Source organism: Schistocerca nitens, chromosome 1 (genome assembly GCF_023898315.1).
Source record: "Schistocerca nitens isolate TAMUIC-IGC-003100 chromosome 1, iqSchNite1.1, whole genome shotgun sequence".
Classification (NCBI taxonomy): Eukaryota; Metazoa; Arthropoda; class Insecta; order Orthoptera; family Acrididae; genus Schistocerca; species Schistocerca nitens.
The window spans coordinates 371,086,135-371,102,278 of NC_064614.1; the positions used below are offsets into that span (position 1 = coordinate 371,086,135).

The window sequence follows — 16,144 nt, forward strand, 5'->3', positions numbered from 1 at the left end:
GATGGTCCAGAGCCAGCCCTTGTCAACTTCAATGCTTGCAAGAAAGTGAAAAGCAAAGTCAACACGTTCTGGTGCATCCTGTGATGCACACTGCTGTATGATATGAATGTTGTACAGACACCATTTGAGAATGGTTCAAAGCACCTCCCATACAGTGGAACACGTGGTGTTCAACTGTCATGACACAGCACACACACTGCCTGACAATCAGGAATTGCATGCAGCATTGCCTGCCATGGCAACAGCGATTTCATTAACTACCTGTGGTGCAACTCGTCATCAATGTATTCCCAAAGCGATGTCCAGTTCTCCACTTGATTCGAACTTTATCAAGCTCTGCACAGCAGGTGAAGAAAGGGGACCCTTCTGTAATCCTTACAGCCGGCGATATTCTTTAAGTGTTTACTGTTGTTTTGATAATAATAGAGCTTCACCAATAATGCCCTGCTCCTTTTTCCCAAGCTTACTTGACACATCAACAATAAGTGCACTGCGGCTGGTCAGGTGTGTGAGACTATGGATCACGATGACTGATCATGGCACCTGCTCACCATAGTTGGAGCTGGAAGGTGGCACTGTGACGCATGGAAATCGTGCAGCTCATACTCTGGACATTAGTGCTATCAAGTTTGGTACTCACATGGTAATGAGTTTCCATGTTGTAATATGTTAAATAGGGAAAGTTTAGTTATAACCACCCAGTATGTTCTTTTATCTAAGTTCCTTGCTGCTAGCACAACAGATACATGGATGTGATTTAGTTCCTGTAAATTGTCGAACAGTGTTTAAAATATTCACATACACTATGTACATTTCTGAACACACCATGACACTATCCTCCTATGAAGAAGATACTGACAGCTGCTAAACTAAGTAAGTTTCTGTAATATAATTTTTATACTTCACATAAATGTATAGCCAAGGACTAAAGATTTGTAACATCCCTAATTTTGTAGGCTTCTGAAAATGACAAAATTATTTGTTGAAACTGGTAAAGCATAATAAAATTAATTTGCAACTTATGACTGAAATTTGTCCTGAAAAAATAATCCTACAGTTGCTGAAAATTAAAGCCAATAATAAAATAATAAAACCAAAGAATTCAGAAGAAAGCCATTGAGCACTCCCTGTAGGCCAATATAACAAGTGAATGTTGCTAGAAATAATGCTGTGGTAAAATTTTCAGGGGTCACATTTTTGGATGTGAGATAACATGTGAAAATTTAGAGCTAATTGTGTTGTAATTTTGCCTTAGATATTTGTCTGGTATCCTGGCCCAGTGGGTTTGAAAGCCCACCACAATGCATGGACCTTGATGGAGGCTCTAATCCGGGAGTGCTGCTGTGACCATTCCAGTGCTGGCTGCAGAGACAAGCCCATCTGGCAACCTATCAGCTCCTGATGCTGTCCTTTACAGCCAGCAGTGCAGTGCAGTGGAGTCACTCAGTCAGTCATGATTTCACTGTGCTATTGTATTGATCTTCCTTCACATCAATGTATTGGCTCTGGATTCACTTTGTCTTAGATTTTTTCGATCCTGGTTTGCTCATTGGGCAGAGATTGCCATTTGACATGCAACCCCAGTTAGCAGGAATGGTAACAGAATCCACAGAAAAAGTGTAGAAAGAACTCTGTCAGATCCAACAAGATATGTGAGCCAAAGGAACACTTAACACACATAAAATGTATAGTATGGGAATCAGTGAGAAGCAGAGCGGATTGGTGAATGGATCCAACAAATAGGCATGGTACATTGATCTGGTAGGAATGCTTATGCTATAAAAAGGGCTGAGGCATGCAGTGGAACTTCTGACCATCACATCACATGGGAAGAAAATTAATGGAAAACACATAAAAAAGTAGAAAGAGATGACCTTGTTCAGGGCTTCAAAATTAGAAGTAGTTCTAGAAGAGAGCTGATCCGGAACTGGAGATGAAGGCTCAGCACAGATACAATTAGCTGCACAGACAAGTTACATGACAACAGCTGTTATCAGAAAATGAGATACAGGAAACACACACACACACACACACACACACACACACACACACACACACACAACTCTAGTCTCAGGAAACTGAAACCACACTGCGAGCAGCAGCACCAGTGCATTACAGGAGTGGCGACTGGGTGTGGGAAAGGAAAAATAAAATAAATAAATAAAGGCTGGGTGTAGTGGTGGAATGACGGCTGTGTAGCGCTGGAATGGCAGCAGGAAAGGGGCTGGATGTATGAGGACAGCGACAAATGAAGATTGAAGCCAAGAGGGTTATGGGAACATAGGATCTATTGCAGGGAAAGTTCCCACCTGCACAATTCAGAAATCTGGTGCTGGTTGGAAGGATCCGTTTGGCACAGGTTGTGAAGCGTCTATTTCTTTTTATTTTTTCATTTATTTTTCTATATTTCTCTCTATGTCTCTCCTTTTCTGCTATTCCCCCCCCACCACCACCACCACCACTCTCCCACCCGCCACCCAACCTGCAGCACTTCACTGTCTGCCATCCCCACCATACTATCCCTCCCCCTCCCCACCCCAGCCTCCTCCTTTCCCCCACCCAGTCGCCACTCCCAACATGCACTGGTGCTGCTGCTCACAGTGTTGTTTCAGTTGCCTGAGACTGCAGTCGTGTGTGCGAGTTGCATTTGTGTGTGTGTGTGTGTGTGTGTGTGTGTGTGTGTGTGTGTGTGTGTGTGTGTGTGTATTGTTGACAAAAGGCCATTTGCTGAAAGCTTTAATCATGAAAATCTTTTTGTTGTGTCTATCTGCGACTCAGCATCTCCACTATATGGTGAGTAGCAACTTTCCTTCTCATAATATTGTAAATTCCATCCTGGATTTTCCATTGTTTGATTAAACAAAAATTGAGCAACATAGTAATGATATACCACCCAGACTTCTCACAAGAATTCTGTTTAGGCTGTAAATGATCAGAAATCTGTCTTGGTCTTTGTCTCTTATCAAGTTCAAGAAAAAGAGCAGGAGAACCAATCAAAATGATAACCATAGCAAGCTGCATGCTGTCAGAATGGGAGAGGAAATATTTCGTATACAAGAAAAAAGCAATGGAATTTGGTGTCTTGAAATTCAGGTACTACCTGGTGACTAGGCTTGTCTGCACTTTCAAACAACAGTTGACAAAGGCAGTCAACACATCTCCAACCATGTCAGCCCTCATCCTGTTTTTGGGCACCTATCACACTATGCCAATTGACGGATGCAGTCCGGCAGAGCTCCTTCATGGGCAACAGCCACGGACCCTGCTCTATTTGCTGATGCCATCTCCCTTCCGCACCCACTCCCACCCCTCACAGCATTATGCACCCGGCACGGTCTGTGGGTCTCCAAGTACGGGCGCAAGGTAGGTTGGACACCCGCCACGGCGTCGCTGCCCATGGGTGGCGTGTGATGTCGGTGGAGACGTTGAAAGGATTGGAGTGCCGCTAACATAATCAGCTCCGCCCTCGTGCCCCTACAGGACTCTTGCTGTTGCATCCTCTCCTACCTCCTTTGGGTACGGACGTGGTCCTCGAGGCACCGCCCCCGCCCCCAGTTGCCATCTCACCGCGGGCCACCGGCAGTCCCCGCCCCCAGGTGGATCAGCAGCTCCCTTCCCTGTCCTGGACTATGGGCCAGCTGTCATGGATACCTTGGGCATTCCTTCCTCCCCACCAATGGTGGTTGATGAGCCCGGCTCTTCTTCCCACTGCTGCCCACCTCACCACCGTCCGGGACGTTTCCGCCCCTACATACAAGTTTCAGGAGGGAGAGGTCTGGGACCGCGCGCTGCAGAATTTGAATTCTGCGCCAGATGGCATTGAGGTCAAAGACCCCTAGGGTCTCTGCACCATCGCGCTGTATGCCGTGGCGGCGAGTGCCTCCTGGCCACGTTTAGTTCGAGGACGCCGCAGTGGAACACGTGGTCCCGATGGCCAACAGCGGTGCCCCCGAACATGTATTTTAGTGCCTGCCTCTCACTCAGCCAGCCAGTCTAATCTTGGGTGCATGTCTGGACATATCGCCTTGCCTTAAACAGCGTATTTACTTTCTTGTTCTGTGTACGAGTGGACATGGTTTTCTTGCGATCCTGCTGTTTGTTAGGTACTTTGTTGGTTGTGCCCGTCCTTTTCCGTTTATGTTGCTGTTGGCAGGCCACTCCGTGGACCCGCCACACTTTCCATCACATCACCCCACAACCATTCTGGTCGCAGTTACAACTACTATTTGACAAATTGGAAAATATAACTGAGAAACAAAATAAGGTTGTAGTTGGAAAATGGTTCTTCACTGAAAAATACGTACCTTTAATTCCTTTTGACAAAAAATACTTTCCTGCATGAAGTCATCTTAAGTGTACAATGTACTGCCATTCTGCCAGTCTGCTGAGAAAGTTTTCAAAGTAGAGTTTGTCTCCTTTTGAAAGATACTATGCTACTTTAAAATGAAATATGTGATTTACTGCCTTTACTTGTAAATATTACATACACATTTTACTTTAGGTTGATTGATTGATTTGCGGGGAGGAACCAAACAGTGAGGTAATTGGTCCCATCGGATGAGAGAAGGATGGGGATGGGAATCGGCCATGCCCTTTCAAAGGAACCATCCCAGCATTTGGATGTTTTATTAGGCATTCTTCATGTTTTGTGTCATGTGCACTTACACACAAAGATTTGTAAATGCAATTTGCAATGCTTTGTTAACCAACCTGAGAAATAATATACTACTTTAAAATGAATTTAATGCCCTACAGTTACTAACTGTTTTGGAGAGATGATGTTATATTATGGATTTATGGATTTCTGGGCTGTCTTGTTTAATGGTAATGTTTATACATAATTTTAGTTATATTTGGAGAAATAATGTGAAGCATTTCTATGAAATTTGATTGTTTGGAAATATTTAACGTGAAAAAAGTTATTGTAAGATGAGTCGCTAGTAAATGCTGTTGCATTGTAGATTTACATTTAGCATTTGAATTGTTATGGAAGAACTGAGATATTTTTCAGATCTTGTTATGAGTAGGAGACGCTTTTGAAATATATGTTAGCAACTTTTAAAGTAATTGTGTGAATGAAAAAAGTATGCAGTGAATGTCATTTAAGAAAGAAAACTGTTTTTCAGACCACATACGTAATGCCTGTTGTGAAAATTGTAGTAAGTGAGAGCATAAAGTAATTTTGCAAGTTAACTTTATTCATGAGGATATCACTCAGAGAAATTATGAACACGTACTGCACTTGATAAAGGATTTAATAATGATACCCAATGGTGAGGATATTTTCTTTAATATTGAGCTGTTCAGTTGAGAATTATGCTGTGGTATTGTGATGAAGTAGGATCTTTGTGAGATGTTGAGGAAATGTTGATGGTAGAGGAAATATGCACATGATGCTACTGATAATAATATATCAACATTGCTGATAATACTGAGATGATACTTTAGAGGATGAAGGTATGGGTTTAATGTTGTAGGATTGCAGGATCCAATGATGCACACTATACCACATGTAATAAGCACTATTTTATTACTCAGAAGCATACATATACAGTTATATACATTCTTGATTCTCCGGCCATGTGTGTGTACTGTTTTGCATTCAGCCACAGACTGGTGACAAAGAGCTTGCCAAAACAAAGATATTCCACACGACTTGGTCGAATGCTAAAGTATTTAGCTTCTTGATGCATCATTAATATGCATATCAAAAAGAGTTTGGCATCACCCCGGTTCCCAGAACTCCTGAAGACAGATGTTGACTGTGTATAATGTATCACAAACACAGTCCCTTTGAGTGTTCAGAGATGTCACTAAACCCACTCAAAGATGTTAACAACCATGCATGAGCAGTGCCTATTAGATGGAGAGGGTCCAACAGCCGATCAGTTCCAGTCATTCCACCAGGAAGGAGGTACACAGCTCATGTTGTCTGTAATTCACCATGCCTAGATGGTCAATACTGCAGTTCAATCGCGTCCACATTGTTACTTTGTGCCAGGTAGGACTCTCAACAAGGGAAGTGTACAGGCATCTCTGAGTGAACCAACGGTATGTTGTTCGGACACGGAAGAGATACAGACAGACAGGCATTGTCAATGACATGCCTCCCTCTGGCCACCCAAGAGCTGCTACTAAAGTGGATGACCACTATCTATGGATTATGGCTCGAAGGAACCCTGACAGCAACGTCTCCATGTTGAATAATGCTTTTCGTGCAGCCACAAGACATCGTGTTACGACTCAAACTGTGCGCAATAGGCTGCATGATGCGCAACTCCACTCTCGACGTCCATGGCGAGGTCCATCTTTGCAACCACGACAACATGCAGCGTGGTACAATTGGGTCCCACCACATACCAAATGGACCGATCAGTGTCGCATACGCCTTCAACTAGACAATCATCAGAGATGCATTTGGAGGCAACCCGGTCAGGCTGAGCGCCTTAGACACGTCATCCAGTGGGTGCAGCAAGGTGAAGGTTCCCTGCTGTTTTGGGGTGGCATTATGTGAAGTAGAAGTACGCCGTTGGTAGTCACGGAAGACGCTGTAACGGCTGTACGATACGTGAATGCCATCCTCCGACAGACAGTGCAACCATATTGGCAACATATTGGCGAGGCATTAGTCTTCGTGGACGACAATTTGGGCCCCCATTGTGCACATATTGTGAATGACTTCCTTCACGATAACGACATCGCTCAGCTAGAGTGGCCAGCATGTTCTCGAGACTTGAACCCTATTGAACATGCTTGGGATAAACTGAAAAGGGTTGTTTATCGACGACGTGACCACCAACCATTCCGAGGATCTACGCCGAATCACCATTGAGGAGTGAGACAATCTGGACCAACAGTGCCTTGATGAACTTGTGGATAGTATGACGACGAATACAGGCATGCATCAATGCAAGAGGATGTTCTACTGGGTATTAGATGTATTGCCTGTGTACAGCAATCTGGACCATCACCTCTGACGGTCTCGCTGTATGGTGGTACAACATGCAATTTGTGGTTTTCATGAGCAATAAAAAGAGCGGAATCGATATTTATGTCAATCCCTATTCCAATTGTCTGTACAGGTTCCGGAACTCTCGGAACCGAGGTGATGAAACTTTTTTTGATGTGTGTATAACACTTATTGTTTTGTACAATCACTGCTTACTTATTAAAATGTTAAATGTATTTTTACCTTTTTTGGAAGTAATTTTGAGCACACTGAGGTTATTTGATGATTTTTGTGTACCAGTACAGTACAGCACAGTCTGTTATGGAGTAATGAGCAGTTATAGCTATGTATTAGCCAGTTATGAAGTATCAAAAGTAGTAGTGCTTCAGTGCGTTATGGAGGAATTTTGTGAAGGTCTTGTTATGAAATTATGTTATTTATTAAAGCATGGAAACAGAAGCTGTGAAATTAAACTGAAGGTGTGATTATGAACTTCCTTCTTACTTACAAAAGACACACACAATTAGTGATAGAATACCTAAAAATGTGCACAAGAACAATTGGCGAGTGTTATTAAATTGCCGAAGTGGTGTCAAATTGAAAGACTTGCACCAGGCAAATGGTCTGCTCGACAGGAGGCCCTAGTCACATGACATAGCAACAGAGGGAGGAAGGGGGGTGACTGCAGCATTTCAGACAATATCTGTTGGGTTTGTTGGGCCTGAACTGAGTAAACCTACATCTTGTTCTACTTGGTAATAACTGTTCACATTTGGTTGTATTTTCTCCAGTGCAATAAGAATAAATACTGTTTTTCATGAAATTTTCCCAAATGTCAGATACAGGTGCAAATTTTTTATCTGGCAGGGAGCTCAGGTTGATTTTTCATTGAAATGTGGAACTTTATGTAACATCCACGGTGAAAGCAGGTCTCCAAGATTGTGACCAAAGATCCTCTGCAGACATACCTTTTGAACAAATGAAACTTTGAGCATGTGACGGCTTCTTTTTTCAAACATTCACATCTGACCATCTTCCAAAAGACTGACAATCTCCCACTCGGTTCCATCACTAGTGACAATCTTTGTAGAGGCACTGAACTTCACCTGCTGTGTTGGATAATGTGAAGATTGACTACCACCAGCATCTGAATCCCTCCTCATTTATGATGTCTTCATCTTCACTTGTCTCTTGTACAAAATCCTAATCTTCATCACCGAAGCCCATTTCCAACTCAGTGTCAGTATTTCCAAGGAGACATTAACATTTCATCTTCAGAAAGCTCATGCTGAAGAATAATGTTTGAAAATATCTGAATGAGCTGATATAAACTGTGGCAGATTAGAATTGATTGACTGACTAATTGAGGGGAATTATGGGAATAGATGGGGAGATCATCAGTCCTGCAATTCCAAAGTTACTTGCAGATGAGAGAGGGGTCCACTAAAAGTGGACAGATCCAGTCAGAGGAGTCAAACTATACAATGAGGAATTTAAAACACACACAATAGAAGACATAAAAGGGTAGACAAAACCTAAAAACTGGAAAAAAGAGGGGTAAAAGAGCAGTCTTTCCATGGGGGAATGATGGTGGAGTCCCAGACCACTAAGACATGAAGACAGGACCCAACCAGAACCACCCTGCCTCTATTCCAGGAGTAAAGCAAAACCTTATACCTGAAAATAAAAACCATTTTCATGGAGGAAACTGAGGACCAGTTCAACCATTTGAGAATCACCTGCTAATAGTAAAATAAAGGAATCTGGAAGACTATACTTAGCACAAAGGGCCATAAGAACAGGACATTCCTCCAATATATGGGATACTGCCAGTCTGGCTCCACAACCATATTGTGCGGGTGGTTCACTATGCAAGAGGAAACAAAGGGTCAGCCTGGGATGACCAATGCTTAGACAGCATAAGACAGTGGACTCCTTCCAAGAGGAGTGGAAGGAAGAGCGCCAAACCGCAATAGTCTCCTTAACTGTGCAGAGTTTATTACTGAGAGCAGTAGTGCATCAGATGTCATTCTACTTTTGGGCAATCTGATGCAAATCCACATTTCTACACCTGGAATCGTGAAAGGAAATGGGGGGTAACTATCCGTCACTCTAGCCAAACAGTCACCCAGTTCATTCACTGGGATGCACACATGACTTGGGACCCAGAGAAAGGCAACTGAGCATGTGGCATGTCCAAGGGCAGAGAGAAGGACAGAAGTAGCAGGGACCAAAGGGTGATGACAGTAGCATTGGTTGAAAGCCTGCGGGCTGCTCATTGAATAGGTACATATTGGAACACTGTGGAGGGAAGCCTAAGTAACAAAATGGAGGGCCTTGATGGCTAGTGGCTCAACTGTGAACACACTACATGACCCAGGCAATAAATGGTGTTCTAAACAGCAGGAGATGTAAAGCATATCCCATCTTATCTATCATTTTAGAACTGCCAGTGTAGAAGATGGTAGAACCCTGGAACTCTGCAAGGATGGAAGTACAAGACACCGGAAGACCATAGGTGCTACAGAGACCTTAGGATCCTGAAATAGTTTGGTTCTAATATGTGGTCTAGGCACCCTCCATGGGAGGATGTGGGAGGAAATACACAGAGCATATTCCAGTGAGTGGAGATGGAGATCCCGATAGAGGGAAGTGAGACACATTCCAACCGGCAATCCCACCCATGGGCAGTTAACCAGGAGGGAGACATCCATCATTTGCAAAGAGGACAGGTCACATGCGTCAGAGGACAGGTTACATGTGACGGTCAGGAAATCATCAAATGGTAATTGTGTGAATCCCTGCTTCTGTGAGGAGACTGTCCATGGGACTTATGCAAAAGGCACGAATAGCCCACAAAGGTGAACATGATCAAGTAGTTTCAGATTGGAAGGAGACGCTGAGCCACAAATCTGACTATCGTAATCTAGTCTGGACCAGATCAGAGCACAGTAAAAATGGAGAAGAGTAGCACGGTCTGCACCCTAAGATGTGTGTACTGTAGGCCGATGACAAAAATTCATAACCCAAGTTTTGGAGGGAGAAAACTGGAAGCCATGGAAGACAGCCCATGCAGAGGCCCATTGGATGGTGCCTTGGAGCCAGTGCTCAGTGCATGTTACCAAGTGGGAGCTGCATCAGATGCAAAAATCATCGACATACAGGGGTGGGGTAACCAGAGGTCCAAAACAGTTATAAACCCATTGATGACTGTGAGGAAGAGGGTGACACTTCACACAGAACCCTGTGGGATACTGTTCTCCTGAATCTGAGAGGTGCTGAGTGAAGAGCCAACTCGAACCCAGAAGAGCTGTTGGGATAAAAACCCTCAGATAAAAATCAGAAGGGAGTCGCGAAAGCCCCAGTAATGGAGTGTAACTAAAATGTGATGGCACCAAGCTGTGTCATATGCCGTATGTAGGTCAAAGAAGACCACGACAAGGTGCCAGTGGTTAATAAAAGCTTGCCAGATTGCTGTTTTGGTCTGTTGGAGTCCATCCTTCTCAGAAGCTGCACTGGTACTGGGATGAAATGTCCCGAGATTCGAGTACCCTACATAACTGGAAGCTAAGCAGTTTACAAAGTGTGTTTGTCAGGCTAATTGGATGGTAGCTGTTGAGAGACGGGTTCTTCCTGGGCTTAAGGATAGGCTTCAGTCTTTTTCAACATAACTGGAAGCTAAGCAGTTTACAAAGTGTGTTTGTCAGGCTAATTGGATGGTAGCTGTTGAGAGATGGGTTCTTCCTGGGCTTAAGGATAGGCTTCATTCTTTTTCATGGTTGCATACTTATATTCAACAAAACTGACATTTTAAAATGTAGCTTCAGACCTTCTGCCCATATACGTGTTTTACCTCGAAGCATATTGTGGTTCAAATGGCTCTGAGCACTATGGGACTCAACTGCTGTGGTCATAAGTCCCCTAGAACTTAGAACTACTTAAACCTAACTAACCTAAGGACACACATCCATGCCCGAGGCAGGATTCGAACCTGCGACCGTAGCGGTCGCACGGTTCTGGACTGCGCACCTAGAAGCATATTGTGTTGAATGTTATTAAACTGTATAGCCACATGTTGTTTTTGTCATCAAACATCTTAGATATGTAGATATTTGAGAAAGGATTTGATTTAAATTAATTTACACTATCTGATCAAAAGAATCCAGACACCTAGCTAAAAATGACTTACAAGTTCATGGCACCCTCCATTGGTAATACTGGAATTCAATATGGTGTTGACCCAGCCTTAGCCTTCATGACAGCTTCCACTCTTGCAGGCATCTGTTCAGTCAGGTGCTGGAAGGTTTCATGGGGAATGGCAGCCCATTCTCAATGGAGTGCTGCACTGAGGAGAGGTATCAATGTCAGTTGGTGAGGCCTCTCGCCATTGTGAGGGAACTGCACCCATGAGCCAAATGCAGTTGGAGACCCTGAGTAGATGTTGCCTCTGGGTAACATCCAAGTGTTGGATCATCTGGTTGTGGATTGAATCTGGGCTTGGGACTGTGTCAAGTGAATAGGTAAGAGACTGCAAGAATCCCCATTCAGTGAAGGGTTCATTGTAGAGTTCAGCTTGAAGGGTGTTGAAACAGGGGGGAGGGGGGGGGGGGGCGCTCTGTTCGACTCAGCATTTCTGCTGAAGGAAGGTAGCAGAATAGGAAGAGGATGTCAATGCTGTTACAATGTCACAAAGTGTGTTGCAAGGTGTTCTGCAAGGACCAATGGATCAGTACACAGAGCACCTTGGAGGATAAAAATCTGGACAGTTGACTGTCGTTGGTGGCCCAGAATGCTACTGAACTTAGACCAAACCTGCGATGAAGAGGCATACGTCACCAGGGAGGGGAGACAGTGCTCCCAGCATTCCTTTTTACTCTGCTTAATAAGGTAGTGAGCCTTACCAAGGAGATGCTTAAAAGCAAGAAGATTGGTCTCTGAAGGGTGCCGTTTAAATCACTGAAATGCCTGTCAGTGGTCCTGGATAGCCACTGTTACATCCTTGGTCCACCACGGTACTGGTCGACAATGATGTGGACCTGCGGATAGGGGGGTAGCAGTGCCAGCGGCATAAAGAAGAGCGGCAGAGATGTCTTGCACAATTGCATCAATCCAATCCAAGAGAGGGGTCTCAAAGTGCACAGCAGATATATATAAAGGCCAAATGGCTCTGCAGAATGCTCAATGAGGGAGCCTTGCAGCCTGGTGGGCGCAGGGAAATTATAGATTCACTGCAAAGTGGGTACTGTCACAAAGATCATCATGGGGTGACCAATGTAGGGAAGCCGTGAGAGCAGGTGAGGAGATTGTGAGATTGATAGCAGTGAAGTTGCCATGAGCGGCACTGAAGTGGGCAGGGGAACTGTCACTGATGTGAGACAAATCAAAGTCTGTAATAGGTTGGTCAATTAGAACACTCCTACCCACCAAAGTGGCACTCCCCCACAGGATGTGGTGTGCACTGAAGTCTCCGAGTAGGTGGTACAGTGGTGGGAGTTGCTCTATTAAGGCAGGAAGATCAACATAAAGAAGTGGCCTACAAGGAGGGAGATAGACATTGCAAATGGTGGTTGCTGGGGTCGTTCGAATTCTTTACCACTATTGGTTCCAGGGTGGTGTGAAGAGTGCGCTAGTCACTAATGACACTGGTGTGAACCAAAGTGCAGACCCCTCAAAATGTTATCCTTGGGCTAGCACAGTTTTTACAGAACACCCAATAACCATGAAAAGTTGAAGTGTGGTCATGACACACACCGCATTGTCATCAGCAGGCAGGTCCCAGTGCAAAGGAGATAGAGCTGGACCCACTGGCAATGAACACCGAGGCAATAATGGTGAGGTGGCTGGGGAGACGACCCAACCGGAACAGCAGGTTGCGGCAATGGATCTGAGAACAGGCACCAAGGAGCTGGTACCCCAAGGTGCAGCACATGGAAGAGGCAGTGAATGGGATGAGGGCACCTCACAACAGGTGGTGATGGGCTCAAGGAGTATAAATGTAGATGTAGATGTGCAATTCTTGAAGAGCAAGACAGAATGCAGAATAAGAGGAAATGAGTTGTTGAATTTCCAGTAGATGACGGTAATATCTGTTGCAATTCCACTGGGTTATCGTGTGGCTAGAGACCAGGGTAGACATGTAGAAGCTGAGGGGAGGTCATACCACCGGGTTAGTGGTTGTCACCAACTAGGATGGGGTGACATCCAACAAAACTGGGTCTGATTCAGGATGAGGATGAGGGGGTGAAGCCCCCCCCCCCCCCCGGGAAGTGGGGGAAGCATCATCCTTTGACTTGCGCTGCTTCTTCTTCTCACTCGGACGGTTGAAGGAGGTAATGTCAGTAAGGAAATATGTGATAGCAATGTCAGGATCGGACAGAGAGCAAGCAGGTTTGGGGTCCTCCGAGCGTGGCTCCCTCATCCAACCAGAGGTTGCAGGCTTCCTAACCTGAGAACAACGGAGAGGGGTGTTCCGCGAGGGAGCCCCTTTCCCTAACAGGAGCCAGAGAAGAGGATGTCTTCCCTGGCAGAGGAGGAGGAGGAGGAGGAGGAGGAGGAGGAGGAGGAATGAGAGCCACCGAGGGCAAGAAAAGAGAAGGGGAAGACGAAATGGAGGCAAAGGCAGAGGAGAGATTTGCAGGGTGAAGTCTGTCAAACTACTTGTGGGCCTCAAAGTAGTTGAGACAATGAATGACCTTTATTTTCTGAATTCTTTTTTTTCTTCATGTACAATGGACACTCCAGTGAGTGGGTATAATAGAATGGGGACGAGAGCAGTTTGCATACAGGTGGTGGGCTGTAAGAGCCCCCCCACATGAATAGGGCAGCCAGAGTAACCACAGATAGAAGTGCCATTGCATCATGAGGACATGTGGCCAAACTTGAGGTAATGAAAGCAATGCATGGGAAGTGAAATGTACGGTTTCACATTGCCTCTGTATACCATTACCTTGACATTCTTGGGTAGGGTACCAGGATGAAAGCACCAGCATCTACATGATGGTCCTTAGGGCCTCTCTGGACACGCCCGATGAAAGAACGCCACACTGCTCCAGATTAATCCTAATTTCATCATCAGACTGCAGGGGAAGGTCCTTATTGAAAATTACAATATGTGTCATATCAAGTGACTTGTGAGGAATAATAGTCATGGTGGTGTCACCTAAATGGTTGCAGGCACAGAGGAAGGCCGACTGTCCGGCAAAACATGTAGTTATAAGGAGAGAGCCAGATCTCATCTTGCTTAACAACTCAACTTCACTGCACTTGTCCTCAATATGTTCCACAAAGAAAAGGGGTTTGGTGGCGGCAAAAGTCTCTTCATCAGTCCTGGAATAGCCCAGGAACCACGGAAAGCTTTCGCCAAGCCCAGAGGGAACTGACACCTTCCCTGGGGGTGAGGCAAGGAGGGTAAGCTGGGAAGTCTTAAACAGGATCTGAGACAGAACTATTTTTAACGTGTTTCATGTTCCAAACATACACCCTGGCACCACCCACTCAGAACAGGGGCTCGCCTCGTGGATGCCCCCCACCCACAGCAATGGCTGCCTGGCAGGACAGTCACTGCTGGGAGTTCCAATGCCCCAAAAAGATGGGCAATCACTCCTAGGCTTGCACAAGGCATTCACAGAACAGGTACCAGCAGTGTGATCCCTGTGGTGTCAGGGTCTTAGTCAGATGGGCACATAACAGCCCCACCACATGGACTGGCTACCGAGCTGGTGATCTAGCAAGGAGGTGAAAGGGCTATGATGGAGAGGGAGGGGAAGAGAGAGAGAGGGGGGGGAGGGAGAGAGGAAGAGGGGGGAGGGGCAGAAGAAACTACGCCAAAGACACTAGGGAGGGATTTCTTCCCCATCTAGCTCACATTATAGATTTCAAATTGAGAGATGGAAGTCAGGATGAGATGAAAGAAAGAAAAACCAAAAAGGAGGAGGAAAAGAAAACCAAAAAGGAGGAAAAGAAAACCAAATAGGAGGAGGAAAAGAAAACCAACCAAAACTGCAAGACAAATTGCGTCAGGAGGATAGTTGGGCAGACATGAAGAAGAACACTAAGAGAGGGAAATGAAGGGGGCAAAGGGAAAGGAATAAGGACAGTGAAGGAGAAGAAGAAATAAGGGGAAGGTAAAGCAGCCTAGAAAAGAAGAAAGACTGCAATAGTTCAGGAACCCATGCATGCCACACACATACCCACAAAAGAGTTGTGGGCTCCCTGGAGAGGGAGGAGGGGGGCGGGAGGGGAGGGGGCAGATTAGAATGTGCACCTGCCAAGACAACAATGAGCAGCAACAACTCTGCATGACTGCTAATTGTTGCCACTTCATTGTTTGTTTATTTACATATATTCAGAAGAGAAATTACATAAGTGTGATATGTGCTACTATCATTCAAGGTATTTCAAATGAAATACAAAAAAAAATAGAAATATTTTCTAAATCATAATAGATCAGTGTAAAGATGAGAAAAACATAGAAAAAGGCATATGATTTCATGAACAAAGTAGAAACACTGGATATCATATTAATAGTAAAGTATGACTACGGTCATTTGGACCAATTCCACCATTCTGCTGTTTAACAAGAAGAGTATAGGCTTTTATCTGATGATGACACAACAACAGATATATAACAAAAATGAGATTGTTCACACAGGAATTTTAGGACACGCAGCTTTTAAATGTAAGTCACATTTTTGTCTGCCACTTAAAGATGACGATGCCAACCTTTAGATTACTGACCACTAACATTGCCTAAAACAAGGACACAATGTCCACAACTAAACTCAGAAAATCCTAAAAATAAATCTAAGGCAGCAAGATAATTTCATGATACAGGGAAACAAATGATCAAAGTGCATCTATGTTGGTTCTTAAAGAAAACTGTTTACAGACAATATTAAATAAACAGAAGGCTTACACAACTGAGCTGATGGGTCTTCTGTAACAGTAGCTGGAAAATGTTAACGCAGATGCACCAGCTGTCTGCATGTCATTGTGAAGATTCCACAGCATTTCCAAAGGCCTCATGTATGTTCGTTCTTCAGGTGGCATTTGTGTAGAAGGTGGCAGAGGTTGATGGACGATAGATGACTGCATTCTTGCTTGAGAATACACTGGCCCCAGTAATGCTGGTGACATGATAGTCGCATTCCAATAGTGGTTTGCTGATTCCTGGAATTTTGAAATTTATATTTCTTA

At 44.6% G+C, this 16,144-nt stretch overlaps 1 protein-coding gene across 1 annotated transcript in view; it reads right to left on the minus strand.

Annotated features, from left to right (window-relative positions):
- Positions 1 to 16,144, minus strand: part of LOC126248190 (uncharacterized) — a 378,208-nt gene that overhangs the window by 75,918 nt on the left and 286,146 nt on the right. Inside the window, exon 6 of the mRNA XM_049949014.1 lies at positions 15,864 to 16,117. Within this exon, the coding sequence (XP_049804971.1) occupies positions 15,864 to 16,117 (254 nt within the window). The remainder of the gene's footprint in view (positions 1 to 15,863; positions 16,118 to 16,144) is intronic.